Source organism: Molossus molossus, unplaced genomic scaffold (genome assembly GCF_014108415.1).
Source record: "Molossus molossus isolate mMolMol1 unplaced genomic scaffold, mMolMol1.p scaffold_m16_p_11, whole genome shotgun sequence".
Classification (NCBI taxonomy): Eukaryota; Metazoa; Chordata; class Mammalia; order Chiroptera; family Molossidae; genus Molossus; species Molossus molossus.
The window spans coordinates 103971850-103999796 of NW_023425346.1; the positions used below are offsets into that span (position 1 = coordinate 103971850).

A 27947-nucleotide genomic window follows, 5' to 3' on the forward strand; every position below is an offset into this window, starting at 1 on the left:
ACCCTGCTGGTGGATTGGGTGGAAGTGTTTTCTGTAGCCCAGGAGCCTCCCAGCCCTCTGAAGACACTTCCTGGTGGAAGGGGGTCCCTGACCTCGCCTGCCGCCCGCCCCTGACCTCAGAGGTGCTCAGTCTCGTGGTAACGGAGTAAATGGGATGGACTCCTGTCAAAGCTGAGCCAAAAAAAAAGGCTGAATTTTTTTTTTTATTTTGGAGACTGGTGGCTGGTGCCCAGCACCCCTGTGTTGGTGCTCAACGCCCCCATCTGCACAGGGGTCCTGCAGCAGGTGGGCGTGTTCCCACTGTCCCCAGCGGTGCCAGTGGCCCTGCGGTCCCCCAGCTCCCCTGTCCGTCCTGCGCTCGCCCTTCTCTCCAGGTGCACCAGGTGCGCACCTGGAGGGCGGCTGGTCACCTGGTCTCCTGCAGGCGAGGCCGCCCCGAATCCCACACCAGTTCACCGACCTCCTCACCCTGCCCCCGTCTGACTGGGCGCCCAGCAGCGTCCTCTGTCTTCATTCCTCATCGTTATTTTCTGCCCCCCGCAGCCAACTTGGACAGCCCCCAGGAGAGGGCACACTTTTGCCTGCTGTGTGCACTGGGTGTCCCTAGGGGCGCCGAGGGTCTGCGTGGGCGCCCGGAGGAGTCATGCTCCTGTGCGAATGTCAGGCTCAGGGCGCTCTGTGCACCAGTGGCCCCCCGCAGACAGTGACCCTGGGTTCCCCTGGTGAAAATCTCCTCTGGGGCCACGTTGGACTCTCCTTCCTTCTGGGCTTCCCGGGCAGTCTCTCATTCCAGCCCAGAAGCAGGGCCCTCGGAGACGGGCTTCTACGCCCAGGTTGTAGGCGTAGAGGTTACTGGGGTGGCCTGTTCGGAAAACCAGGTGCAGAGGGGTCGGGTCACCGCAGGTAAGGCGCAGGTTTGGGGCGGTCTCGGGCCGCGGGGCGGAGTGGGGGCGGCCCTGGTCACCGTGTCTTTGTGCCTTTGTGTGTTGCAGATGCCATCAGCTCCACCAACCCGCGCGTCATCGACGACTCGCGAGCGCGGAAGCTCTCCAGCGACCTGAAGCGCTGCACGTACTACGAGACGTGCGCCACGTACGGGCTCAACGTGGAGCGGGTCTTTCAGGACGGTAAATACCCTGCGCGAACACAGGGCCCTGTCCACGCGGGCGGCGGGCGGCGCCCCTGACGCGTGGCCCCGGTCGGCTCTGCGCGCCGCGCTCCGGGGCCGAGGCTCAGGTCTGTGCCGCTTACAAGGCACGTTCGGGGGACGCGAAGGAACCCCTCCTGCCCGCCGGAACCCCTCCTGCCCACCAGAACCCCTCCTGCCCGCCGTGACCGCTCTGGGTCCGGGATCAGACGCCTCTGGAGCTGTGATCTGTGCACTTGGTGGTCACGCGTGGCGCCGTTTCTTCTGCACTCATTCAAGCCCATCTCGTTACAAAGGTTTAGGTAGTTTTTGTTAGCATTTGAGGACAGCAGCAAAGAAGAAGAGTCAAGTTTGGGGGAGCGGAGGGGATCATACAGTCGGACTCGGGGCTGGGGCCGGCATGGCCTTTAGGAATTGTCTCTCTGGGACTTGGTTCATTATCGAGCTGCCTCCTCCAGGGACAGTCAGATAGGACGGTGTCCTGGAGGAGCGGGAGGTTCCTGAGGGCAGTGACCGCCCTCGGGGACAGTGTAATGCCAAATGTCAGGTTGGGAGAGGGGAGTGGACCGGGCAGTGGAGGTGCGGGGAGGGAAGGGTGGAGTCTAGCCTGGAGGGATCTGGACAGGAGGGTCTGGGGTCAAGTGACTTTTATGGTTGAAGACCTGGGAGCAAGAGGTTCCCAGTATCGTATCCCGTTCCTGATGGGACTCCTAACTCCTAGTCCCCTCCCCTTCTGGTTAAAACCCTGGGTGGCAGCCCCACCCTCCCGTCCGCGGGCTCTGCTGCCATGGGGTTGGGGGCAGAGCAGGAAGCCAGGGTGGTGTCCCCAGGGCTGCCCGAGCTGCCCAGAGGTCACCGATGCCTTGCGGGGCACCAGCCCGGGTGGAGACGTGCTAATGTTAGTACAGGCGGTAACTTCCCGTAAGCCAGATGCACACCCCTTTCTCTTCCATGTCCACATCAGTTTTCAGGTGAAATTGCAGGATTGCCACACTGTAGCATTTTATTAAGTTCCAAAGATCGTGTCCCTCACACTTACGTGGGCCTCCACGGACCACTCCCGGGGCCGGCTGGGTGGCGCACCCCCAGGGCCAGTGTGTGGCGCTGAGAACCAGCGAGACCTCGGGGCACCGGACCAGGAGGCACGCGGCTTCTTCAGGTTCTGACAGGCAAGGTCTGTCTGCCATCGACGAGCCCAGACCCTCGTGCCAGCTCAGGGGCCCTGGCCAGGGGAGACCGGAGGGCCTGTCCAGGGGGCTGAGATGTCGAAGCGTCTGTGTCGCTGTGGTCCCCGCTCCTTGTTCTCTGACTGTGGTTCCCACAGGCTCGGGAGAGTTTCAGCACACCTAGTTTTCATTTTAGAAAGAACACGTTCCCATGAAGTGTTTCGATTGCCCCTTTTACCACAACTTCTGCCGCTGTCGCCATTTCGTCCTTAAAACATTTTTATGAAGATAAGTTTTAAAAATAAAGTGGAGGTTCCTTTGCATATTTTATATGGCAGTTGTATGGCACATATGTTCTTTTGTTAAATCGTAAATTCTTGCATTGCTAACTGTCAAAGTAGTTGCTAGCCAAGAGGGGCCTAGACTCAGTACTTAGAAATCAAGAATAGGAAGAGTCCATTTTCATTCTCAAGAAAAAAACAACTCGTAAGGTTTGGAGGTAGACACCGAGGCCCAGAGAAGTAACGTCACTTGCCCAGAGGTGCTCGCCTGGATTGGACCCCCGTCCGGGCAGCAGGAGCCCAGAACCTTGACCATCAGTGGAAGCAGCCGGGGTCCTGCCCACTCTTTGGGGGAGGCCCGGGCGGGGGGCATGTCTAGCACGCGGGCTCACTGCCCACTCGTGGGCTCGGCGCGTGTGGGTCTCTCTGGACTTCCTGGCCCCCTTTATGCCCTGGTACTTACATTTATTTATTCACTTTCTACGTCTTTACGTTGCCGAAAGAGAAAATAAAGAAAAAGTGTATCATTTCTCTGTGACATTTAGCTTATCAACAGAAGAAGGAAACAGGCCCGGGTGTTACGCCTCTGTACCAGCCACCCCACAGGCCCAGTGCCCAGTTGGCTGCCCACCCAGGTTTATTTTTTTAAGAGACCAGGGACTTGACTCTTTGCTTCTTTAACCTTTGACTTCCTGTGTCCCGAAACAGAACGCAAATGGTGAAAATAATAGGAAAACAGGACATCTGCTCCCCTTGTTTCTCTGTGTGGTCGTCGAGTGGCTGTCGGGAGGTAATTCCGGAGGGAGGTTCTTTGTCATCTGTAGGGCGGTCAGGAGGCAGGGAGGAGGTTGGCCGGTTGGTTGGTTGGTTGGTTGGTTGGTTCGTTCCCAATTTGAGTACCAGCCTGCCGGCTGCAGTCCCTCTGATGAGGGTAGAGATTAGGGCGGGGCCCCTGCCGTGGTGACCTGAAAGCCCAGTAGGAGGGATCAACCTGGGACCGTCACCCAGAACTGGAGGCTGGCACCCTGCCTGGGCGGAGGAGAGGGTTACGGGCCAGGCACAGGTGGTACAGAGGGCCCTTGGAGGAAGATGGGGGTCTCTGGCCCGTAGTCTGCGTGATGGAATATTTCGGATATTGGTTCCCTGCAGCTGGATTTTGAAGTGTGACTTGACCACTCCCCTTACGGTGCCCATGTGCGAGCTGGGTTCGCTGTGAGTGACGGTGGCGTGCGGACCGGGGTGAGCAGTGACTTGGGACTTGTCACCGTGTTGTTTCATTTACCCTCAGGATGAGGGGGAATCGGCTGTTCTCTTTGTTTTGACATTTTATTGCCTAGATCCAGTGAACCCCGACATTTGTTTTTTTTTTTAAATAAAATTTTAATTATGGCCTCTGACTTTTATGTAATAGTTTAAGCTCCTGGGTAAGGAAGAGTGGTTTCCTCTCATGCAGAACGAGCCCAGCCAGACGGGGGTACGAACCAGCGTTTTTAAATTTCCCGATCGAGGGTACTTGGTGCGCCCTCCCCCTCTCTCGCCCAGAAGGAGCGAATCCAGGCGTGTCTGGGCTGCAAACAGTTCTGTTTTATGTCTGGGCTGTTCTCTTATGCATCCCAACATGAGTTGTTTCGTGTGCAGGATTTAACACTCTTGTATGTATAATTTATTTATTTTTTTGTTACTCCTCACCTGAGGATATTTTTCCATTGACTTTTTTAGATAGAGTGGAAGGGAGGGAGGGAGGGAGAGAAACATCGATGTGAGAGAGAGAGACATCAGTTGGTCATCTGCAGCCCAACCCTGACCAGGGCCAGGGATTGAACCTGCAACCCAGGTACGTGCCCTTGACTGGGAATCGAACCCAAGACCCTTTGGTCCAACAGCCAGCACTCTGACTGCTGAGCCAAACTGTCCAGGGCTTGTATATATATTTTTAAATTGTGGTCATTTGTTAAATTCCAAGTCAGAACATCCTATTATACAGATCAAGGCAAACTCCTCACTGGAGCTCGTCAGTAGTAAAACCTTCATGCAGCATTTTGCTCTGATAATACTTGTTAGACCAGATCAAGGTTCGCGTGAGCCACCATGGCCAGGTGGCTAAGTTGGTTGGAGCGCCATCCCATACACCAAAGGATTTTGGGTTTGATTCCTGGTCAGGGCACATACCTGGGTTGAGGGTTCCATCCCCTGTCTGGGCGTGTACAGGAGGAAGCCGATTGATGTTTCTCTCTCTCTCTCCTCTCTCTCTAAAATAAAAAATACCCCCAGGTGAGGATCAGAAAACAAAAATCAAAAATACCCCCAGGTGAGGATCAGAAAACAAATAGAATCCATATAAGCCAAGAGCTGGATAAATTGCACATTACTCTGTGTCTCCTTCATTGTCCCGAGAGTGCGGGTGTTTGTCCCTTGTTTGCCTGGGTCCTGGGTAGGTCAGGGATCCCCCATGGGGGCCTTTCAGTTGTAGGTATATTTGGGTGGGAAGCTGGGCGGCGGCATCGAAAGGGGCCTGTCTGACCGTTGCTGGTGCTGCGCGCATTGTCCTGGCGGGTGGGCGCCCCTCCGACAGAGCCCTCCCCGTTCCGGGACCTTCGCCCAGCTCTTCACTCTGTTGCAGTTAACATTCTGGAAAGTACTGTCTGAGAAGCCACTCCCCCTACCTGGGCAGGACAGCCCATGCCAGGGGCTGAGCCGGGAGGGGCCCTGGGCTTCACCAAGGTCATGCAGTCCATTGGGAGCCTCGGTTTGCCTTTTATCTTTCGCTTCCGCAGACCGATGTGCAGAGTCCCGTTCCACACACAACGTCTCAGCCCTCGGTCCTGACTACAGGGCGCGGGACGGGGCGGCTGTGCCCACGAGCCCAGTTCGTGCAGCCTCATTGCGTGAGTCAGCGCATCGCTGAGTGGAGGCAGCCCTGGGGTTCAGTCCGCGTGGCGTGCTCCGTGTTTGCAGACGCCGCAGCCTCTTGTCTTGCTGGTGGGGGTCTGTCTGTGAGTCCATCCGTTTTCGTCCAGATCCCCTTCGTTTTCATTGTTGAACCTCGTTCGTTACGTGCTTTTTGTGGGGGGTTTTTCTGGTGTGTTTTTGTTTTTGCTTTTTCTTAAATTTCTGTATTATATTTGAGATTAGATTGGAGTGGATTTAATTCCTTATATATTTTTTTTATTCAAAGGAGTGCTTCCTAAAATCAGATTTTTTTCTTTTTTTAAATAAATTTCTTTTCTTTTATTGATTTTAGAGAGAGAGGAAGGGAAAGGGAGAGAGATTAAAACATTGATGAAAGAGAATATCGATTGGCTGCCTCCTGCACGCCCCCCACTGGGGATCGGTCCCACAACTTGGGCATGTGCCCTGACCGGGAATTGAACCAGTGACCTCTTGGTACATGGGTCGACCCTCAACCACTGAGCCATACCGGCTGGACCTAAAATCGGATTTTTCACATTTCAAAGCAAGCCATAGACATGTGAACGTTTGGTATCCAGTATATGTAAAATGCTGAGCTAACGAGTCCTGTCTGTTATGTTACTTCATCATTGTAACAGGACTGGTGTTTACAGCCCAGGCTCGGGGCTTGTGAAGAAGGGGCGTCTGTCTTCATTAGGCCCAGTGTACCGCTGGGCGCCTCGTTCTCTGAGACATCTGCTTCCTAAAGTGCCATCCGCTGGGGTCAGGCCAGCCCGCCCTTTCCTGCCCGCTGTTTCCTCTGTCCTCCGCGCCCATCCCCGTCACCGCGCCCGCCGCCCCGTTCACCGGGCAGTCCTGCGTGCAGGACCTCGCGGACGTCACGGCGTGTGTCCTGACAGGGCGGGCAAGGGCAGCTGCGTATGTTACCCGGACTCCGGGCCTGGGCAGCCCAGCGCGCTCTGCTCACGATTCCGCGGTGGCGCCCGTGTGGCGCGGCTCCCGACGGGCAGCAGGCAGAGACGCGCCCGGCTCTTCCGAAGCTCACTGCTTGAGCCTCGTAAGGCTCCTGGCTCCTGGCTCGGCTGCCGTCGCCTGGTGGCCTCCAAGGAGGTCTAATCCCACCGCCACGAGAGTCTGCGGGTGGCCTCCAAAGAGCCCCTCTGGCCCACGGCTCGGCCACACTCAGCTGGACAGCGGCCTGCCCGCGTTCCCGGGGAGACTGTGCGGGAGGAAGGACGCGTAGCTTTGGGGGCCGTTCATGATGCTGGAGCCCTGGGTTGTATTTGGGTAGGAAAGTGCATGGCTGGTGTACAGCGGTTATTTTTATAAAACATGACGTCACCCGTACCCCGTTGATGCGCATTTGCGATTTCACTTCATTTCTTAACCAGAGACGCTTTACCTGTAATGGGGTTGAATCACAGATGGAAATAATGATTGGATACAAGAACTAAAACAGAAGCTTTTGCTGTAGTGAACCATATATTTAGAGGTTTATCAAAAAAGGTTGGGGAGGGGGGACAAAAAACAATTGAGTTAATATTTTTAGAGAAAAAAGATTAGTTTGAGCCCAGCCAGTGTGGCTCAGTGGTTGAGCGTCAACCCTGCACCAAGAGGTCGCCGGTTCGATTCCCGGTCAGAGCACATGCCAGGTTGTGGGCCCGATCCCCAGTGGGGGGCATGCAGGAGGCGGCCAATTGATGTTCTCTCTCATCGATGTTTCTGTTTCTCTCTCCCCCTTCCTCTCTCTCTAAAGTCAATACAGAAAAAAATTTTTTTAAAGATTCATATGAGTTGAAAAATTCTTAGGGCTGGGCAGCTTCAAACACAGTGTTACGTGCCGAGCCCGTGGGGAACGTGGTCCATGAGCCGGTCCTGGCCGCAGCCGACGTCCCAGGGCTGATGTCAGACTCTGTTTGTGGCGGTGAAGCTTGAGAGAGCCAAGCGGTTATCAGCATTCACGGGTCACAACGAGACATTGGCTTGTTTCTTCATTGGAGGCCTTTGTCTGGAAGTTGCCCCTTTAAGATTTTACTTCTTTTCTTTTGAACGACTCCGGGGACCCAGAGGCTATAGTGTAAAAGAGGAGTTATCCCCTTAGAGTACCGATGGATTTGGTCGAAATTACCCATACAGATGAACCTTTCTAGGTAGAGGGCCCCCGTGAATGCTCGGGTGGTCCCCTCCCCTCAGCCCGCAGCTGCCGTGACTCGGGGGGTCAGGTTCCTAACCAGTCTGTCATCCCGGCAGAAGGAAAAGCCTTTGGATTCCTTCAAAAATAACCTGGGGAGAAGTCTTCTTACCATCTCGATAAAGATGGATGTCGCTGCAGTAAGTAACCCTGCCTCTCACAGCGCCGTGGAAGGGGGCTCACGGAGCCTTGGGGCTCCTGTGGCGGCGTCTTGCCCCGCCGGGGTGTCTCTGTGCCCTGCTGGTCCCCGGCAGGGCTGATCTCACAGGGCACAGGGTGCCGGCTGACTCCGCGCCGGGGCGTCTCTGTGCCGTGCTGGTCCCCGGCAGGGCTGATCTCACAGGGCACAGGGTGCCGGCTGACTCCGCGCCGGGGTGTCTCTGTGCCGTGCTGGTCCCCGGCAGGGCTGGTCTCACAGGGCACAGGGTGCCGGCTGACTCCGCGCCGGGGCGTCTCTGTGCCGTGCTGGTCCCCGGCAGGGCTGATCTCACAGGGCACAGGGTGCCGGCTGACTCGCACTCTGCCCCGCCGGGGCGTCTCTGTGCCGTGCTGGTCCCCGGCAGGGCTGATCTCACAGGGCACAGGGTGCCGGCTGACTCCGCGCCGGGGTGTCTCTGTGCCGTGCTGGTCCCCGGCAGGGCTGATCTCACAGGGCACAGGGTGCCGGCTGACTCCGCGCCGGGGTGTCTCTGTGCCCTGCTGGTCCCCGGCAGGGCTGATCTCACAGGGCACAGGGTGCCGACTGACTCGCACTCTGCCCCGCCGGGGTGTCTCTGTGCCGTGCTGGTCCCCGGCAGGGCTGATCTCACAGGGCACAGGGTGCCGGCTGACTCCGCGCCGGGGCGTCTCTGTGCCATGCTGGTCCCCGGCAGGGCTGATATCACAGGGGCACAGGGTGCCGGCTGACTCCGCGCCGGGGTGTCTCTGTGCTGTGCTGGTCCCCGGCAGGGCTGGTCTCACAGGGGCACAGGGTGCCGGCTGACTCGCACTCTGCCTGCGCCGGGTCACTGAGCTCCCCGGGATTCAGTGCCCTCTGTTTGGATGTTCGTGTTCAGACTCCTAGCTTCCGCGCAGGATTAATTTTATCCGTGACACAGAAAATGGTTATTCTAATACTTTTCTGCACGGCGGCGTCCTCGCCGTGTCTGGCCCCAGGACTCCTCCTAACGACTTCAGTCAGCTTGAATTAGCTCGACGTGTCGTTAATGCATACAAATGGCTTTTATTTTTGTTCATAATCTGTTCCTAATGCCACGGCATCCTGCGCTTGCTAATGTTTTTAAACTGATTGAACGGCCACGTACTTTGTGACCTAGTTAACCCTTCCCGGCCGGCGCCTCGGAGCTGAAGAAGGTGACTTCACCGGGGTAGTCGGACGTGGTGACGCTTTCTCGCTCATGTTTTCGAGTTATTTCAAAGTCTTCTCTGCATTTTATAACTTTTTTCCCCTTGTAGAATGTGGGCGTAGCCAGATTTTCATCTTTACTCATGGAGGGAGTACCCCCTAACTGCTGGGCTAGTGCCGGCATGGCCAGTCTGTGGGGGACTGGGGCGCTCCGGAGGCTGGCGTCCTAGTTGTGAGATGCTGGGACCCGGGAAGGGATGCTTCCCCGCACGCACTCGGATATCTTCGTGGCTGCGGGGGTGGGGGGGGGTGGGGGGGGTGAACCTGGCCAGGCATCGGCTCCTGAGTGCGCGAGGGAGTCTCCAAAGGCCAGGCTCCGGGGTCCCGGGTAGCACCAGTGCTTGGAGCCGGGCCGTGGGAAGTGAGCCAGTAACAGCCTTATCTGTCGGCCCTGATGCAGGGAAAAGCAAACCATCGGGGGATCGCAAACTTGTTTGTCTAAAAGAAAAACAGACTGTACACACTGTGATGAGTGAGTTGGGTTTTGCGAGATTTGCCAAAGAAAAGAGAAAGAGGATTTTTAAAGGCTATGAAACGTGGAAATAAAAACCACGCGTAGCACCTCCACCCAGTGGCGGTGATTAAAGCCGGGCGTGTGGGTGGGAGTGTGCGCAGGTGTTTGAAAAGCAGGCGGGTTGGACACAATGTGTCACATCCTGCTTGTTCAGATACTTTTTCTACAATGTAATCGCGCGTGTTTGCATATTCCCTTGCGTGAATATAACAGCTTTGGCCCAGGCGGCTTCTGGACAGCTAATGCTTCCCCCGTTTATTTACTTGTTTTCGGACGGACCAGTGCCTCAGTGAATGGCCCTTTACTACGGCTGGAGCTGAAGGTGGACACCTTAGCTGTCTGGAGGGCACACCTCAGATGTGAGCCCGCTGGGCTGTGCCTGGCCACCTTCCAGGGGGTCTGGTTGCCCCTACGGGTGTCCCTTCCTACACTGTGGCCACACTGGACATTTTCATTTCAATAATTCTTTATTTATAGACAGAAAATAATCATAACTTCCAGTGTTTCAAATACTATTTTCAGTAGATCTGTCCCTTAATATGAAAATGAGCCCACAGCACAAAAACAATTGTTTTGTTAAGAGACAGTAGTCAGTCTCCTAGGCGGGAACAGTCTGGCATCTGGGGGTGACATGGGGCGCAAGTAGGCCTGGCCGTGCCCTCGGGTGTATCGGGTGGGTGCCCTGAGGCCGGAGAACCTGGCGCTGCAGAGAGCAGACAGCCCCAGAGGCTGGTCCCCAGTTCCATGTCTAGCCGTGACCTTCAGCTATGAGCTAGACATGAAAATGGCATGTTTCCCTCAGCCTTTGTTAGCCCTCCCATGACCCGTGTCACCTCTCATTGTGTCACCTGAGACAGGCCGAGGACAGCAGAGAGAGAGCCACCCTCCCAGTTCCTTGGGTTTGGCCCTCCCCTGGGCTCTGGGTCACGGTAGCCCCCCACCCCCCGAAGGCTCCAGAATCCTCGTAGCCCACTCTCCTTCCCACGCACGGAAAGGGCCTGGGCACGGACAAGTTGGCCGCAGCTCACACACAACCTTCTCTGCTCCGTGTCGTCCCCCCAAGTCGGGTCCCGGACCTGCATTGGGACCATGACGCTCAAAGCACTTCCCTCCTTGAAGGGACATGAACATCTGATTTCTTGATTACATGTTGGAAATGTTAGAATTTGGGAAACCCACACAAGTCACTGCTATGAAATAAAGAAGCAAAACGTAAGTGCGCGTTCTTTTCCCCAGCACGTCCTGGGTTGGCTGCACGGGCAGGGGGACGGTGTGGAGGGCGGGCAGCGGTCTCAGGAACTGGGCCTGCAGGTGGTGGCTGCCATGTCTTCCAACCGAGGCTTCCCCAGTGCTACCCGAGTTCACTCGTGCGCTGTTCCCAAGGAGCTGGCCCCTCCAGTGGGCCTGTGTGGCGCCCACAAGCTTGTATGTAAACAAACAATAAACATCAGTCCCCTGAGAACCCAGGACTGTTCACCCGGGACTCCCTGGGCAGCTCTCGCAGCCTCTGGCCTGGCTCTTTCACTTCCGTGTCTGTGCCTGCAGGGGGCGCTGTGGTTCCTTCCTGCCGTCTAGACTCCAAGTGCAACCGCGGTTCAGGAGAAATTCCTTGTCTGATTTTTGGATTTGCAGGAAACTCCCTCCCATTGAACTTTGTGTGTAGACTGTAAGAAAAAATACGGAGCACCAGTGTGGTCGTCAGGATGCTAGGGAGTAGTCCCATCTCTGCGCCAAGATTCCACAGCTGCATGAAGTACCCAGGTGTCCTCTGCATTCACATTCCTTTCTTGCCTGATCTACACACTATGGAATTTCAGATCCGGAGGGACCAGAACCCTGTCCAGCTGGACCCTGCGTTACAGTGGAGCAGGCAGGGCCTGTGAGGCCGTCCCTGGAGAGCCCGGTTAGTAGCACCGAGGAGCCAGGCAGTCGGTCTGTCCGCATCTCTCAGCTGCGTGCGCGGTTTGCCTTTGCTCTGTGACTTATGTTTCAGAGCCTGGGTTGCATTTTAAAACCTGGCAGTGAATGAAAACACGCCTTTAAATTACATTCATTCATTCATTCGTAAAAACCCATGAAAATGCGCCTTTAAGGTACATTTATTTATTTATAAAAATCCTCACCCAAGGCTATTTCTCCATTTACGTTCAGAGTGGGAAGGAGAGAGAGGGAGAAATATCGATTAGCTGCCTCCTGCACGTCCCCGACCGGGGCCAGGGGCTGAACCACAGCGGAGGTACGTGCCCTTGACCGAAATCAAACCCGAGACTCTTTGGTCCGTGGGCTGATGCTCTAACCGCTGAGGCAAACCGGCCAGGGCGTGTTGCATTTATTTGTAATAAAATATAAGGCACTTCAATACTTAGGGTTAGGGGGTGAAATGCAGTCCTGTAATCAACATGTAAATGAGTTCCAAAGAGCTGTTTGATAAAAACGCGTCCCCCAGACTAGTCTCTTCACGGAGCCCACTGTGGGGAAGGGAAGGGGTTCTGCACAGGCCCTGGGATTGTTTGCTTTCGGGCCCTCGGTGTTGTAACTTAGAAGCTGCCACTAGGGGGCACTGACAGCGCTCATAGGGATTCTCAGGGGCCTATGTTCTTCCTTTCGCCGTCACCGTGGAGAACAGGACGTGACAAAGCTCACGGGTACAAGAGAGCATTTAGGCCTGTGGTCAGATGTGGCCCACGAAGCGTGTGGAGTTCAGCAGTACACGGATGCAGAAGGGAGAGATCTCATTCATGGGACTGGGGAGACCAAATTTAAAAGATGAAATGATGTATTCAGTGTAACTCCCAACCCCTTGTAACGACAGAGAAACTTTGGCACAAGATAGGACTTGTAAAAGTAGAATAGAGCCCTGGCCAGTGTGGGTCAGTGGTCAGAGCGTTGGCCGGCTCTCACCGAAGGGTTGCAGGTTCAATTCCTGGTCACGGGCACGGACCTGGGCTGCAGGTTCTATCCCTGGCCCCATTGGGGGTGTGTGCAGGAGGCAGCCAGTCGATGTGTCTCTCACATCAATGTTTCTCTCTCTCTGCCCCCGCCCCCCTCTCCCCCTCCCTCCCTCCCACTCTCTCTAAAAAAAATCAGTGGAGCCCTGGCCGGTTTGGCTCAGCAGTTAGAGCGTTGGCCCTCGGACCAATGAGTCACGGGTTTGCTTCTGGTCAAGGGCACGTACCTCGGTTGCGGTTCATCCCCGGCCCTGGTTGGGGTCGTGTGGAGGCACCAGTGGATGTCTCTCTCTCATGTCCATGTTTCTCTCTCTCTCTCTCTCCCCCTCTCCCTCCCACTGTCTCTGAAGAAAAATGAAAGAATATCCTCAAGTGAGGTTAAAAAAAAAAAATCAATGGAAAAAATATCGTGAGATGAGGATTAACAACAAGATAGAATAAAATAACCAGGTTTATCATTCAGTTCATCATTCTCTTTCAAATGGACCCACCGAGTGTCCTGTTGGCCTGAGCGAGGGGCAGCATGCCGGGCGGAGGGAAGGGAGCCGACTGCCGTTTGGGAAGCGGACGTTCTGTGTGCAGAGGGGACCCTCTGGACAGCCAGCTGCGGCCTCGCCCTGAGCTCGGGGCCCTGGAGGCAGGTGCAGAGGAGATGACACTCCTGCCTTGGCTTGGGTCCCGTCTGCTGGCTTCTTGGGGGCTTTTCCTTCGGTCCCCTTTGCCCGAACGCGGAGGGCCTGCTCCGTGCTGCTGTTCGTTCCTTTCTTTCCTGCTTTGCCCTTCATTTTCTCCCACCACTAACCTCCCTCCGGAATGGTGGCGTCTCAGATCAGAAAAACGTCCGTGTCTTCGTTTGGAAAGGGGGACAAATTAACTCGTTTGTCCCTCAAAGGAGAAACATCAAGTCACAGGCCGTTCTATACGGACTAGGTTTCGTTGATCAGTTACTCGCACATCACGTGTTGAGGGTTCCCCGGGAAGCCTACAGCGTGGCCGGTCCCGCAGCTTGCTGTCCTCGGAATGCCGGGAGCGGGCAGAATGCCGGGAGCGGGCAGAGAGGTTGGCAGAGTGGGGCAGTGCCCTCAGAACGAAGGGTCGGCCGCCCTGGGAGGGCAGCTCTCACAGGCTGGCCTGAGAGTGAGGAGGTCAGAGGCAGCCCCTGTGGGTAGGGCGGAGGCCACAAGTTCCTGGCGTTCCCTTGAACTCAGTGGCGCTGAGCTGAACTGAGCCCCCTGCAGGCCCGGAGGTGGGCCCGAGCCCCTGCAGAGAGGGCCCGAGTGAGGTGAACAGGGCCCGCAGGGGGTCTTAGTTTACTGGCTTCAGGGTGAATTTCTTACGGAAGAAAAAGCTTGCAACACGTTGATCTCACACGTAGGATTCCTAGTCCCCCTCGGCACACAGACTGATGAATCAGCTAGTGCAGAATACACGAGTGAAAATTCCCGCACAGTCGGATCAGAAACGGTGAACGCAGGTCTTTCCCTGGGCCTTCCACACCGCCGGGCTGTCTGCCCGCCTCTCCCGGTTCCGGCCCGAGCAGCGGGTGGCTCGAGAGCCACTGGGGGGGCCGCCCCGCCTTCGCGTTCGCCCGGTCCCCTTGGCAGGCTCTTCCCCGGTGAGGAAAGCAGCACAGACAGCGGTCCCTGTGCACGTGCCATGTGCCAGGAGGGCAGTCAGGGAGAAGTGCTCCGCAGAGACCTGCCACCATAACCGACGGCCGAGTACCTGCTACAACCGACGGGGAGGAGGGGAAAGCGGCGAAGAAAGCCAGTGACAGGTGAAGCGGTGCTCCGCGCGCGTGCTCACCTGGTCAGGTGGCGGAGCCGGTGCAGGCAGAGGCCCAGTGACCCGCCCTGTCTTCTGTGGCTTCAAGAACCGGCCCGGGACCCAGCGGGACCCAGCAGCCACAACATTGTACCGAGGGAATCCTGTCCCAGGAGGCGGGAGGCCCCGCCCTTGGCCACGAAAACGCCGCCTCGTCCTTCCCACGGGTCTGCTTTGCACAGCGGCGGTTCACGCCCATTTCTGTTCAAGCACGTTTATGTATGTTTCATATGCTACCTATTTGTATCTTTAAACAGACATTTTTCCTGCTTAAAATAACACCCGTTTGTAAAAATACAGAGAACTACACAAAGAATCGCCTGTTCTCACCTTCTAGCAGTAAACGTTTTATTTTATGCCCATCTCTTCAATTTTCAGTACTTTTAGTTTACTTTTACATACATATATATTTGGTTAATCCTCACCTGAGGATATTTTTCCATTGATTTTTAAATCGAGTGAAAGGGAGGGAGAGAGAGAGACAGAGAGGAAGAGAGAGACACATCGATGTGAGAGAGACACATCGATTGGTTGCCTCCCTCACGACCCGACCTGGCCAGGGATAGAACCTGGTACATGCCCTTGACCGGAATCAATCCTTTGACCCTTTGGTATGCGCAGGCCGACATGCTAATAACCACTGAGCCAAACCGGGCAGAGCAATTTTAAGTACTTTTAAAGCAAAACTGGGACTTTATTCTATATCATTTTTAACAACCGTCTTTTTAAAGACCTGAGAATAGTGATTTATTTAATTTCCTCTTTTACTCCCTCCTACCCTTCTTGCTGGTGAATTACCAAAACTGAGCCAGGTTTTATAAAGATTCATTCTGAAATCTCATGTGTCTATTTACCCAAATATGAACTCTTCTAAAAGACAAGTAGAGGTTTAAACTGAAGGACAGGTCTTAAGACACAGTCATTTCAGAATTGTATTCGGACCACGTAGAAAAGCTGGTGTTTGGGGGGATGCTTTGGTGGGGTACCACGCTCCGTGCTGGGAAACGAGTCCGGAAGCCCCCGATGGCAAAGCCGAGAGATCTGAGCCATGCGCCGACGTGGCGTGAGGGCTGGAAAGTGGGCCCCTGAAGACAGGCGAGTCCTCGCCCCGAACCTGGGACCTGGGGCCTGGGACCCCTGCGTGGGGAAGGAGCCCTTGGCAGCTGTCAGATCCGGGCTCTTCAGACGGGCCCCGAGTCGGGCTCGTGGACCCTGGTCCGGGCCGGGATGACCGCCGAGGAAGGGCAGTGCCGGGATTGGAGGTTGGAGTGAGGCGGCCGCGAGCCAGGGGACAGCGGCGGCCAGCAGGTGCTGGGCGAACAGGACACGGCCCTCCCCTGGGGCCTCCGGAGAGGCCGCGCCCGCCGCACCGATGTCAGCCTCCAGGTGCAGGCTCGGAACTTAGCGCCTCCAGAGCTGAGGGAGTGCGTTTCCGATTCCAAGCTGCCGGGTTTGTGGGAACCTGCTGGAAGGGCCCCAGGAAGACTCCGGGGAGGAACCCGGTGCCCCGCTGTGCCCGAGCTGGAGGAGCAGGGGATGGCGCTCAGCCCCCCACCGGATGCGGCCGGGCGGGAAAGGGCTGTGTCCCCGTGAGCCCTCGCCCCTGCCACAGGCCACGGCAGGATGACGCCAGGCTCCTCGGGGTGCGGCCAGCCTGGCCCAGGGCAAGGGGGAAGCAGGTGTGGGAGCAGCGGCCTGGCGACCGCGGGCTCGGTGGCGGCCGGGCAGGCGGGGCGCTGGGACCTGCTCTGAGCTGTCTTCCTGGAGGAATGGCCACCCTGGAGGGCTCACACCCAGCGAGGTCGGGGCTGGTGGGGGCACCACCCTGTGGGCTGTCCCGGCCGTTCCAGATTCATCTGGGTGGCTTCCGTCCTGTGAGATCTCGGGGGCTCCATATCCCCGTTTCCCACTAGCTCCTTACCCGCTTGGTCCTCTCACCCACCTCTCACCACCCTCCCCAGTGACCCTGCCTAAACCCCGTGGCCACACACAGGCCTCATCTCGCCCTCACCGTTCGACCTCGGCACAGGCTCTTCCGGGAAACACCTGCCCCCCCCCCCGGCTCTGCCCTCCCCCCCCAGCTCTGCCCTGCCCTCCTCTGCCCGCCAGTCCTCCCTGGGCGGGCATCTCCGACAGGGTCCAGCCTCGTTTCGTTGGCTCCGTGTGATGTTTCACGCCCAGGAAACCGCCAGGTGCTTCGGGTTGCAGCCGAGAGAGACGGTGGTCACGCCGGCCCTCGGCCTTGGCCCGTGTCGCCCCTCAGCAGCACTGACGGCGCCGTGTGCGGACTTCAGCCCACGTGCTCGGTGGCGCTGGTTCTTGTCCATGGCCCAGAAGTGCCATCCAGGTGCTGACCCTCTGGGCCGTGGCCCCGACCGGCTGCGGGGGGACTGTCCTCCCTCCCCACGCCCAGCCTGGCGTGCCGCCTGCCCAGCTGTCTTCCCAGGACGGGGGGAACGAGGTTGAAAGAGCACAGCCGATGCAGGGAAACGTGTAGACCGTTAGGAAGCGCCTGTGCGTGACTCGGGGTCAGACTTGTCCTCACGTAGCTCTGCTGTAGTTTGTGTTTTATTGTTCCCCCTTCCTACCTGCTTAAAAGTAAGTGCCATGAGCCCTGGCCGGTTTGGCTCAGCGGTTAGAGCGTCGGCCCACGGACCAGAGAGTCCCGGGTTCGGTTCCTGCTCAGGGCACGTACCTCAGTTGCAGTTTGTCCCCGGCCCCCGTTGGGGTCGTGTAGGTGGCAGCCAGTCGATGTGTCTCTCTCACGTCAATGTTTCTCCCTCTCTTCCCCCCTCTCTCCCTCCCGCTCTATCTGAAGATGAATGCAAAAGCGTCCTCAGATGAGGATAAAAAATAAATAAAATAATTAGGAAATAAATAAGCAAGTGCCATGAAATTCAAGCAGAGTCGGCCGAGGTTTCGAAAACAAGGCGTGGAAGGGAACGGAGCCCCGAAGCCGGTGTCTCTCCCGAGCTGCCGACAGGCCAAGCCGAGCTGCCGTGGGTGACACGACAGAGAAGCCGCCGTCTCCGGACGCACTTGCTGGTTGATTCTGTGCAGACGGCTGTTGCTGAGCAGCCACCTGCCCTGAGCTCCGGATATATCGAATCATTGTCTCGGGTGTTGCTGCGTTAGTTGCCAGATCCCCGTCACCCCTGGGAGGCCCCTGGGCAACACCAGGCTGAAGAGCAGAGCTCGCGGCCCACCACCGTTTCCTGAGTCAGCACCACACGTCCCCGGTTCCGCCGGAATGGGGTACCTTCTCATGATTGCCTCCTTCTGAGGTGCCCATAATAACCGGATGTGTCTGTAGCTTGCTTGGGGGCTTTGAGAGAGAACCACCACCTGTTACAAAAGTAAAGGAAATCCTTGGGAGGTGTGTCCCCGGCAGAGGGCGAGGTGCCGGCAGAGGGTGCGGGTGCGGGCGGAGGGTGCGGCGCGGGCGGAGGGTGCGGGCGCCGGTGGAGGGTGCGGGTGCGGGCGGAGGGTGCGGCGCGGGCGGAGGGTGCGGCGCGGGCGGAGGGTGCGGTGCGGGCGGAGGGTGCACTGTGGACAAGGAGCCATCCGTTCGGTACCGACTGCAGATAGAGCCCTGAGCAGACAGGCAGAGGCCGCCCTCGGGCGCTGCCCCCCGAGCTGGGAGCTGGCCCCCCGAGCTGGGAGCTGGGAGCTCTGCCCTCAGGGAGGTCACTGCCCTTCCGGGCCGCGAGTCCCTCACCTGTCCGGTGCAGGTGCGGGAATGGCTCTGTCCTGTCCCGTTCCATCCGTATGTTGAAAAAGTAGCACGAAATCTTTGATGGCCACCTTTTCCCTCTGAGTCTGGAAGCAGATTGACCCACTATAACACTGACTCGTTCGACATGGGTTCGAGGCCCCATTACGGGCGGTGCACGGCTCACCTGGGTCTCCCCAGTTCGAGTCCCCGAGATAGCGGGTGGGTTTCTCTGATTGGTTCATCTGCTGATGAACCTTGGCTTTTTTTGTTGTCCTCACGCCTAAAAAGATTAAACCCCTCTTTAAAATATTATCAAAATGTATGGGGGAGATTTTTTTCCTGTGTGAAGATGAATCTCTCCATCTCGCCTCTGGCCGGTTCAGTCCGTCTTTTTTCTTAGGCTCCTTGGCAAACAGCACCGGTAGTTACTCCAGCAACACCTGATGTCATGGGTCTTGCTCACGTCTGGACACCGTCGGGCAGTGAGCCCCCCTGCACCCCGATTCTGGAGCTGCTTAGGATGGAGTCTTAAACAGAAATTTCAGTAACGGGCAAATTTTCTCTAGATATGCTTTCCCCCCAGTAGATGCACCTCTCATTAAGAACCCACGCCTGGAAGATTGGAGACAGACACGGCAGATGCCCCGGCTCCCACAGCCGTGCTCAGAGCCCTCGCCTTCTGTCCGGCCTGCGTGAGGGCCGCGTCCGCGGAGGGCAGGACGCCCCTGTGACCGTGACCGTGAACACGCGGCCTGTCCCGAACTCACCCCTTCCAGTTCTTAGAAGGGGCTGCGCCTGGAGGCGGCCAGTCGATGCTCCATCTCATCGATGTTTCTCTCTCCAAATAAAATCAATAAAGAAAAAAAAAATTTTTAATAAGTGAAAAAAAGAGGACTGCATCTGCGGGACCCTTCCCCACCCCTTCGGTCGTTCCCCGGCCAGCGTAGACTTTTGGCCCGACAAGCCGGCTGTGGGAACAGAGACTCGGAAATCAGGTCCTTCCCGAGCGCAGCCTGGAAGTTGCTAGGGAAGCGATGGAGGGTTGGGAGGTGCGGCACTTCGAATGGGGTCCCAGCTCTGGCCTGGCGCCCACCCTGCCGCAGTAAAGCACGTGGTTACCGTGCTCCGCGCCTTCTCGCACCCGCGCCGCCGTCTTCGTGGAGATTCTAAGGGACTGATTCTGGTCTTGGCGGGGGTCTCAGAGCCGAGAACTCATGTGGTTCTCAAGTAACTCGCCGTCTTTCACGCTGTGAAAGAATCGGGGTGAGAGGCGCCTTGCAGTGGGGAGAGCTCCCAGGGAGGGGCGGGTGGCCGGCGCGCTGTCCCTCCACCGGCCTGGGCCTGGCACCGGGCTGCAGTCCACACAGCACCGTGTCCGTCCGGGAAAATTCGGCCCTTCCTTCTGAGCATCCAATTTGCTTTTTCATCGAAAGGATTCCCTTTCTGTAACTTCTGGAAGAGACTGAGATGAGGTTCAGGGGGCTGCGATACGAATAAGAGGGCTGAGGGGAACGCCATGGTGGGGGCGGGGCGGGGGGGCAGGCTGTGCCGCCTGCACCATTTGCCCGCAGCCTCATGGTACAAGCGGGAGAGGTTCAGAGAGGGTTGGGAGCCCACAGGTCCCACCAGGTGTCGAAGCTCGGACCATGATGGCTGGTGACCCAGCGTGAGTACCCCGTCTGACTGTTGTCATCCACAGGTACAGAGTTGTGGGTGGGCCACCCTCGTGGGAGGGGTGCGCGTTGATGTTGCCTTCGTTTGGTGCCCTGATGGCTGAAACATGGTCATGGGAGCATTTAAAACCACCTAAGATGTGCCCAGCCAGTGTGACCCATGCACCAAGAGGTTGCCGGTTTGATTCCTGGTCTGGGCACATGCCCAGGTTGTGGGCCCGATCCCCAGAAGGGGGCGTGCAGGAGGCAGCCAGTCGACGTTCTCTCTCATCGATGTTTCTGTCCCTTCCTCTCCCTTCCTCTCTCTCTAAAAATCAATAAATAAACCACCCGGGATGTAACCTTACTAGGAGAATAAAAACCATTCTCAGTATTCATGGATGCTGTAGCGCCCTCTGCGTCGAAACAAGAAATGGGCGGTCTTCAGGGTCTCCTTGCAGAAGACCAGTTCCCACAGGAAACAGCAACCAGCCCTTTCCTCTGTCATCACGCCTCCCCGAGGTCAGGAGGTAACGGTGACATGTAGACGGGACGCCGTCCTTCCTAAGACCCACGGTCCGAACCAGCGTGTTGCTCCTCGCTCTCCAGCTTCCCGACCATACTCGACCGTCCTACATCTCCTGGGGGGTTTGGGGGGATGTAAGAGCCTTCACTTTGTCTTAAAGTGTCCATCCGTGGTCCAGGCCATTAATCAAGAAACTAGCCTCCAGGAAATGTTTCGGACAGGAAAATGCTGGAAACGGATTTTAAGAAACCGACACTGAGTTTTTCCGGGAGGCGCATCTGCCGTGCTCACGGTGACACTCATTCGAGGTCTCTCGTTGCTTCTTGCTGGCCTCTGAGGCTCCGGTGTCCGGAGCGCCGTCCCCGCCAGCTCCCGCCCTTTGAATGTCAGAGTGTTTCTGATCGGTAGTGAGGCGTAGACACGGGCCTTGGGCCACTGAGGACGCTGTGTCTCGTTTTGTGTTGAATGCGCACCAGGTGTGAGACCCCCTGGACGTGACATGAATGAGTTCTACGAGGGCAGGGAGTGTGTCTGTGTCAGGTGTTGGTCACAGTGTCTGGCAGAAAGTGAGTTCTCCGTAAATAACGGTTCTGTGAACAGGGAGTGACAAAGGAGGGGGCTTGGCTGTTTTTCAGACATCAGCACCCATGGCCTGGCGGCGGCCCTCACCGCCGCCTCCAAGTCCAGGCCGCCTCGTTCCCTCCCCGGCCGGTCAGCAGCATCGCGCCTTCTGAACCCCAGCTCAGGTCGGGCCCCCGCGCCCTGCTCTCCGGCTCTGATGTTCTGTCTTCCAGGCTCCTGCCTACAATAGAGCTCAGGCACCAAGCTTTTCTGCTCAACTCCCGAGCGACCACCACGGTGATTCCCACTCTCTCCTGTGGCTGTGAGCCCTCTCGGGGGTTCCCTGGGGTGAAGGCCAGTGCGAGGTGAGGGGGGCCGGATTCCTGACCACTAATGGCTTGCCTCCCACCCGATGAGCTCCATTTGCTCACTCCGCAGCTCTCTCTGGGTCATGGGACCTGCGCGCCAGCCTGTGCCCCCAGAGGGAGTCAGGAGCAGGGAGGGGCTGAGGACACCCCCTTTCAGGGTGGGAAAACGCTTGCGTCCTGTCCTGCCCCTCCATTTGCACAGCTGCAGTCCGAGTACCCTGAGCTGCCACGCCTTCATTGAGAACACCACCCCCAGATCCAGGTCCTGGGGGTTCCCAGGGTGCCAGCCCCTGGCCAACCCCCCTTTCCTTGGCCCAGACCTCCACCTTCTCTGCTGAACTGGGCACAGCCTCAGGCAAGAGGAGACGGGGCTCTGCCCCCTTTGCTGAGCCCAGTCCCCAGCATCTTGTCAGTCCTCGGCACGTTTTACAATGTGAGTGTCTGCTTTCTGAGACATGAGGGCGGGAAGACAGGAATTTCCTGAGCTGTTCCAAGCTGGAGAGATGAACCGGGCAGATACGGGACGAAAGTAAGAAAAATACAGTTGTGAGGACCCCACACGTGGTTGACCTCCTCACCTCCCTCCTCACTTTCATGTCTGGAGACCGATAGGGGCCACTGTTCCAGAGGAGAACCAACCCCTCAATCTCCCTTCCAGCTCCCGTGGTGCCCGAGCTCTTTGTGCCCTCTTTGCCCCCCGTTAACTCAGAGGACAGGTTCTCCTGCCACATGTGTTCCTCTGTAGCCCACACCAAGGTTCGACTGCCTGCCACCACCAAAGCCGAATTCCTGTGGCAGATGCTGGTGGAAAAGGAAAGTGGTTTATTCAAGTGCCGGTTACCTGAGGAGATGGGGAATACTTGTCGCAAAGCCCATCTCAACATCTCAGTGCAGGCAGAGGCTTCGATAAGGAGGGAGAGGGAAAGAGATCAAGGGGAGGGGTTGAAAAGTTCTCTCTGTGCAGACCAGCACAGTCCGTTCCAATAAGGACCTAGAAACTGGACAAGTGATGGTCTGGTGCGTCATCCTGGACTTTGTCATCCTGGTTCTATGGTGAAGGTCTGCAAATCTCCCAGAACTGGGATGACTGAAGGTTGGTGTCTGTATCTTCTGAAGTTAGCTCCTAGGATTCTCACACAAACGTGCTGTTTATCTACAAGCTATAAATTAATCAGAGTCAGCATTTACAGAAACAATGTCAAAAGAATGGTGGGGTGGTGTACAAGTCCCCACTATTACCCTTCACTACCTCGGTCTTGTCCCAGAACCTGCCACTGGCCGTCATGGCCCTCTGTGTGGCACCTGAGCATGTTCAGGCATCTCCCACACCTGTGTGAGACTGCACAAGCCCTGAGCGTCACAGTGGGTAGTGGGGTGTGGGACGATGTCTTTCTCCTGAGAGCTGAGGTGGGACCCCCGCCTGTGTGGCTCCAGCATTCACACTCTTCCCTGTGAGTGTGAACCACCTTTGTCATGTGGCCAGTAAGTAACTGTTGACCAGAATTCTGCAGGGTGTCAGCAGGAACTCGAGGTGTGAGCAATGGTGGACCTGGAAAAGGAAATCCTCACAGGAACACTGATGAACTGAGTTTCCTTTTTTTAAAATTTTATTTAATTTATATTTGTTAGCTGTTTCTCCCCCCCCCCCCACCCCACCATTGACACCCTCCTCCTGCCGCTCCCCCCAAGCCCCAGCATTGTTGTCTGTGTCCATTGGTTATGCTTATATGCCTAAGGTCTTTGGGTTATCTCTTCTTTTCCCTTCCCCCCAAAGTTTGTCAGTCTGAACCCTCCTTCCACGTCTCTGGGTCTATTTTGTTCATTATATTCCACAAATGAGATCGTACGATATTTGTCTTTCTCTGACTGGCTTATTTTGCTTAGCATTATTATTAAATAAAAGCTTACTGGGATACAGTTCACATATCGTCAGAGTTACCTATTACTTTTTAATTCGAGGTTTGTTTTTTGGCTTGGCTTTTTGCCTCAACTCTTGGGAGTGTTCGTAATCTGAGGCCAATTTGTGATTAATATTGTCTGCTTTTCATACTGTATCAAGCAAACAGTTCTCATCCTGGCATATTCTCCTGAAACTCGTTAAAGAGCATATTTGGCTGCCCCAGAATATGTCAAAACCCGGCAGGCAGTTCTCATTTTCAGGCCCCTGAGCCCAAGCTGCTCAGAAAGGTCGGGCAAGTCACAGAAGGGCCACTAGGTGGCAGTGCGGTCACGGCTGGAGAAGCCTTGCCCATGTCTTCCTTTGCAGACTGACTGCAAGTGTAAGTTACATCCATTTTCAGGTGAAAGATACAATTAATTAAATTAGGCCTGAGTGGATGGGGTAGGGAACTGGCGGCTCCTGGCAGAAACAAGGTCAGCTGTCCAAACAGCACCGCCCAAAGTTCTGACCCCCTGAGCCACTTTTAGAAAAATACTCCATAGTGGGGTTTCCTGCAAGGCCTGGATGAGTGTGTCGGTAGAGAAAACGGGGGGAGGCCGTTCACGTGAGGCTCAGATTGGCGGTGGCACCACGTTAGCCTGAGAGGTTTCTGAGAAAGCCACCTCGCAGCTGCACCCGATTTCATTTCAAGGCGACGGTTTTGTGGGTTTTTTTTTTTTTTTTTTTTTTTACAGCTTTAAAAAACCAAGTTGAGAAATTTAGATCTAAAAAAAAAAAAAAAAATGAATAGCTACAGGTAACCGCAAAAGATATTATTGGCAGACGCAGCAAAAAATATATTTCCACAGAAAATTGGATTTTGCACATAAAAACTTCGTAATACTGATAAAGACAGGTCATTACGAGTTTCCAACCAAATAAGCAAACTCAGAGGCTGTGCTGGTGCTGTGTCTGGCAGTGGGGTTTCATTTTTCCTGAGACGTGTAAATCAGCTCTAGTCGGGCGGGCGCACCCCGGCTTTGCTCGGCTCACCCCTGAGCCTGCTGAGGGTGGGGCGAGGGCTCACGCTGCATAATTTACAGCCCCGTGCAAGGTATGTTTATATGTAAGCTGTGCAGGCGTAGCTAATGAGAAAGATAAGAAATTTACAGCCCTCGGTGATTGATAGGGTTACTGCCTCGGCATTAATTGAAATCCAAGGGGATCACAGCTGTGTGGGCTTAAGTTGGGGGGAAATTACTTCAGGTACCCTGAAAACTTTCAGATTCGCTGCAAAGCATCTGAAAGATGGTTTTCCTGCTGACAGTCTGGTTGGTGGTAGAAACAGTTGCTCCATGCTGGGGTGTAGGTGATTACACGGAGATAATTACGGCATTTACTCTCTAACCTCCCTATGGTAGGTGGTTATAAGTATGGGGGGGGGTTAAATGCTGTGGTGTTTTTTAAAGTGGCTTTAAAATTTTACATGTTTAGTAATAAAATTCTCTAGAGCCACTCTTTGTTAAATATTCTCTGGACTATTTAGGACATTCGGGGTGGGGGGAATAATGGTAAAGACAAGCCTGTGATAGTAGCCATTTTCGTAAAATTTCCACTGATGGTATTTAATCTGGGTCCGTCGAAAGGAGTCTTGAAGACGTTTCCCTTCCTGTCACTTTTAAATGTACCATTCATGGTGAAGCTCACTCTTGTGAAAACATCTAAATTTTCCCATTAAGCGCTTAAAAAGTAATAAAACTAAAGTCATTAGACTTCACTCATCAGAGCGCTATCAAGAGGGATATACTTTGGTGCAATAAATCTGACCGAGGGTTCGACATTCATATCCCTGGATTCATTCCCTGGAAATGGACATTTGAAGGTAAATTTTTAAGTAGGGCCTTTTAAATCTTTAATACAATCTTATTGTAACTGTGAGCAAATGATAAAGTGCAAAGGGGCCTTATGTGTTTGGCGAGATGGAGAATAAAGGCTCTGTGATACCTTGGCTCTGCTGAATTATGGGCGTGATGACAGGAAAATGCTCAGAAAGGCCGGAGAGGCACAGGCGAAGCGTAGAGTCTTCGCTGGAGATTAGATCGTGCGTTCTGAATGCAGGGTCTCCTCGGCGGGTGCTCGTTCGTTCCTGCGTCCCAGCCTTTCGGGACCTAGGAGCGTCAGTCTGCCAGGGGGTGGCCAGCGCTCCCGGGAGCCCCCGCACAGCCACCTGAAACTGTTGGGGGAAACACTCCAGTAGATGCCTGTTTCCATCACCAGTTTGCTTTCGGGGGCTGCATCCTGTCTCACAGATGTCCTCCTTCCCCACTGGAGTGCCTCTGGTTTCCGGGGAATTCCTGGCAGCTGGGACTCTGTCCTTACTTCCTAGCCAGTGACCCTGCTGTTGGGTCACTGTTGACTGTGGGTTGGCGTGAAGGCCTGTGATTGGACAGCAGGACCCGCTTTTTCAGGGACACAAATGGAGTTGGCCAGGCGCCCGCCCCCTGGACAGAGGCTATAGCTAAAGGTGCAGAACAGGGACAGCACCATCTTCTGCGTCGTGTGCCTTGATTCAAAGCCCTTGGGGGGGTGTCAGCACATCTAAAGGGTGGCTCTGGCTACCATCCAGGCAGACCTGCTTTATTGCGCTCCACAGATGAGCTTTTTTTACAAATGGAAGGTGAGACCCTTCCCCCACCAGCAAAATATTATGACTCAGTCTGTTTTAATACTCGCTTCATTGCAGTGGGCTGGACCCCCGAGCCCACGGTGTCTCCGAGGTCTGCCCGCACACTGTCCTCTCCTTGGCCGTGGTACGTGTGCCCCTCAAAAGAGGAATTTCTTATAAAGACGGAGGCGATCCCTTTGTCATCTTTTCTCATCCATGTGATTTATTTTGGAGGAAGGAAGGAAATACCTGAAGGGAATGAAAGGTCCGGGCTGCACCCGGCCTGTTGCCGGAGCGTCTCATCCACAGACGTACCCCGAGTCTGCAGTGAGGAGTGTTCCTTCCAGGCTACCGTCCCCGGTTCTGGACAGAGATACTGACGATCTGGGTTATTAACCAGCAAAACTTGAGTCCTTTTCCTCTCTCCATTTCGGGGTTTTGCCCTCAGCTGAATTTCCAGAGGCTGGGCCGGCGCACTACCAGTGCGTAAACCGCGAGGGGCGGCGGTCCGAGTGGGAGAATCGCGGACACCCTCCAGATCTGCCTCCTTCGAATAGCTCCATGGAAGTCACAGTCAGGTCCTCCTGTCTCTGTAGACATCGCTCCTGAATGGCGCTGAGGTCTAGTGTTGCGCGGTTGACTTTCAGTTTTGACAGAGGTGAAGTAGTGAGGTGTCGAGGTGAGGGCTGGGCTGTGCACCTGCGCGAGGGAGGGGCCTCGCTCGGAGGGAGGCGCTGTCCCAGCTGCGACACCCATAGTGTGTGTGTGTAGCTGAGGTGTGAGGATCTGGTTATCCTGTGACTTGTTTCCAAAGGGTCTTTTTTTTAATGCCATTTTTCTCAGTGCGTTTGAGCCATGATATCACCAAGGACAATATTCCTCAGTGTTTTGTTAATGAAGGATATTTTCTTAGGGTGGATTAAAGCAAAACTTTTGGGTAAAGAGGAAAGGATGTTGAACCTATGGTCTAAGAGTCATTGTAACCTTTCGCCGACAGCTAACCTGCTCCCGATGGAATACGTTTAGAAAATAGGCTTCGTGTTCTAAGAATCTGAGCCCTTCCCATCCGAGCAGGACCAGGGATGGTGGTGGTGAAGGGAAGGGGATCGGTCTCCTCATGGGATCGGCTGGGAAGAGAAGGTTGTCGATTGTCCCTCCTGTCCTGTGATCCTGGATCTAGCGACGGCAGTGATGGAGTGAGTGTGCAAACCCGTTGTCACGGGCGTACCTACAGAACGTGGTGTGGAGGGAAAGGAGGCACACACGAGAGTGCAACGTGGACGCTTCCGGCCTGTGAAGTCTGCAACCCGCAACGCTAATCCGTGGTTTTAAAAAACCCGTGGCTGTGAGGAAGCGAGAGGGAGGGAATGGTGGGGTGGCAGGAGGGACCCCTGAGGGGGCGGAGGGACTCGAAGCTTTCTTGTGCTGTGACATGTGACAAGTCATGGGAGGGTACGGCTCAGATTTCTGGATTTCATGGTTTGGGCAGTTACTCTCAGGGAAGGAGCCTCACACCGTTAAACGAGTTCATCGCCCGTGCTGCACTGCGCCGGAGCAGGGCGCGGAGTCTGCAACATGTTTCCAATGCAGCAGGAAAGAAGGTGGTGGGCAGATGGAGGGATACGTCATAAAGCGAGTTTAGCCACATGTCACCGTGATAGAACCCAGGTGCTGTGCAAATGGGCGTCCTTTGGAGTCTTTCAACTTTTGTGAATGTTTAAAACTTGGGTAATAATAGTTTAGGGGAAATCAAAACAGTTGTTAACCCATTGAAAATGTTACTGTAGGTGCCCTGGCCGGTGTGGCTCTGTGGTTAGAACATTGGCCTGCGCACGGGAGGGTCATGGGTTCGACTCCCAGTCAAGGGCACCTGCCTGGGTTGCAGGTTCCAGCCCCCGCTCCGGTCCGGTCATGCAGGAGGCAGCCAATGGATGTGTTTCTCTCACATCAGTGTTTTTCTCTCTCTCTCCCCACCTAAAAATCAATGGAAAAAATATCCCTGGGTGAGGATTTACAATAAAAAATTTACATTTAAATGAGGCTTTCCCAAATTAAAATGCATGCATGATGCTTTTAAGAATTTCAATAATTCATAGACACTGGAGGTAACAGATAGGGACAGTATGACTTCGTCACCAATACTAAATCACAGCAGATTACAAATTTAAAAATCAATCAGTATTCTCTGCTGAAGT

The 27947-nt window shown here is 55.4% G+C and overlaps 1 protein-coding gene across 8 annotated transcripts in view; it reads left to right on the forward strand.

Annotated features, from left to right (window-relative positions):
• Positions 1 to 27947, forward strand: part of AGAP1 (ArfGAP with GTPase domain, ankyrin repeat and PH domain 1) — a 479358-nt gene that overhangs the window by 187007 nt on the left and 264404 nt on the right. For all 8 annotated transcript variants that reach the window (XR_004958681.1, XM_036254522.1, XM_036254517.1 and 5 more), the window contains one exon: positions 993 to 1127. Coding sequence is in view for 7 of the 8 variants with exons in the window: in XM_036254522.1 (XP_036110415.1) it covers positions 993 to 1127 (135 nt within the window). In the remaining variant the exon portion in view is untranslated. The remainder of the gene's footprint in view (positions 1 to 992; positions 1128 to 27947) is intronic.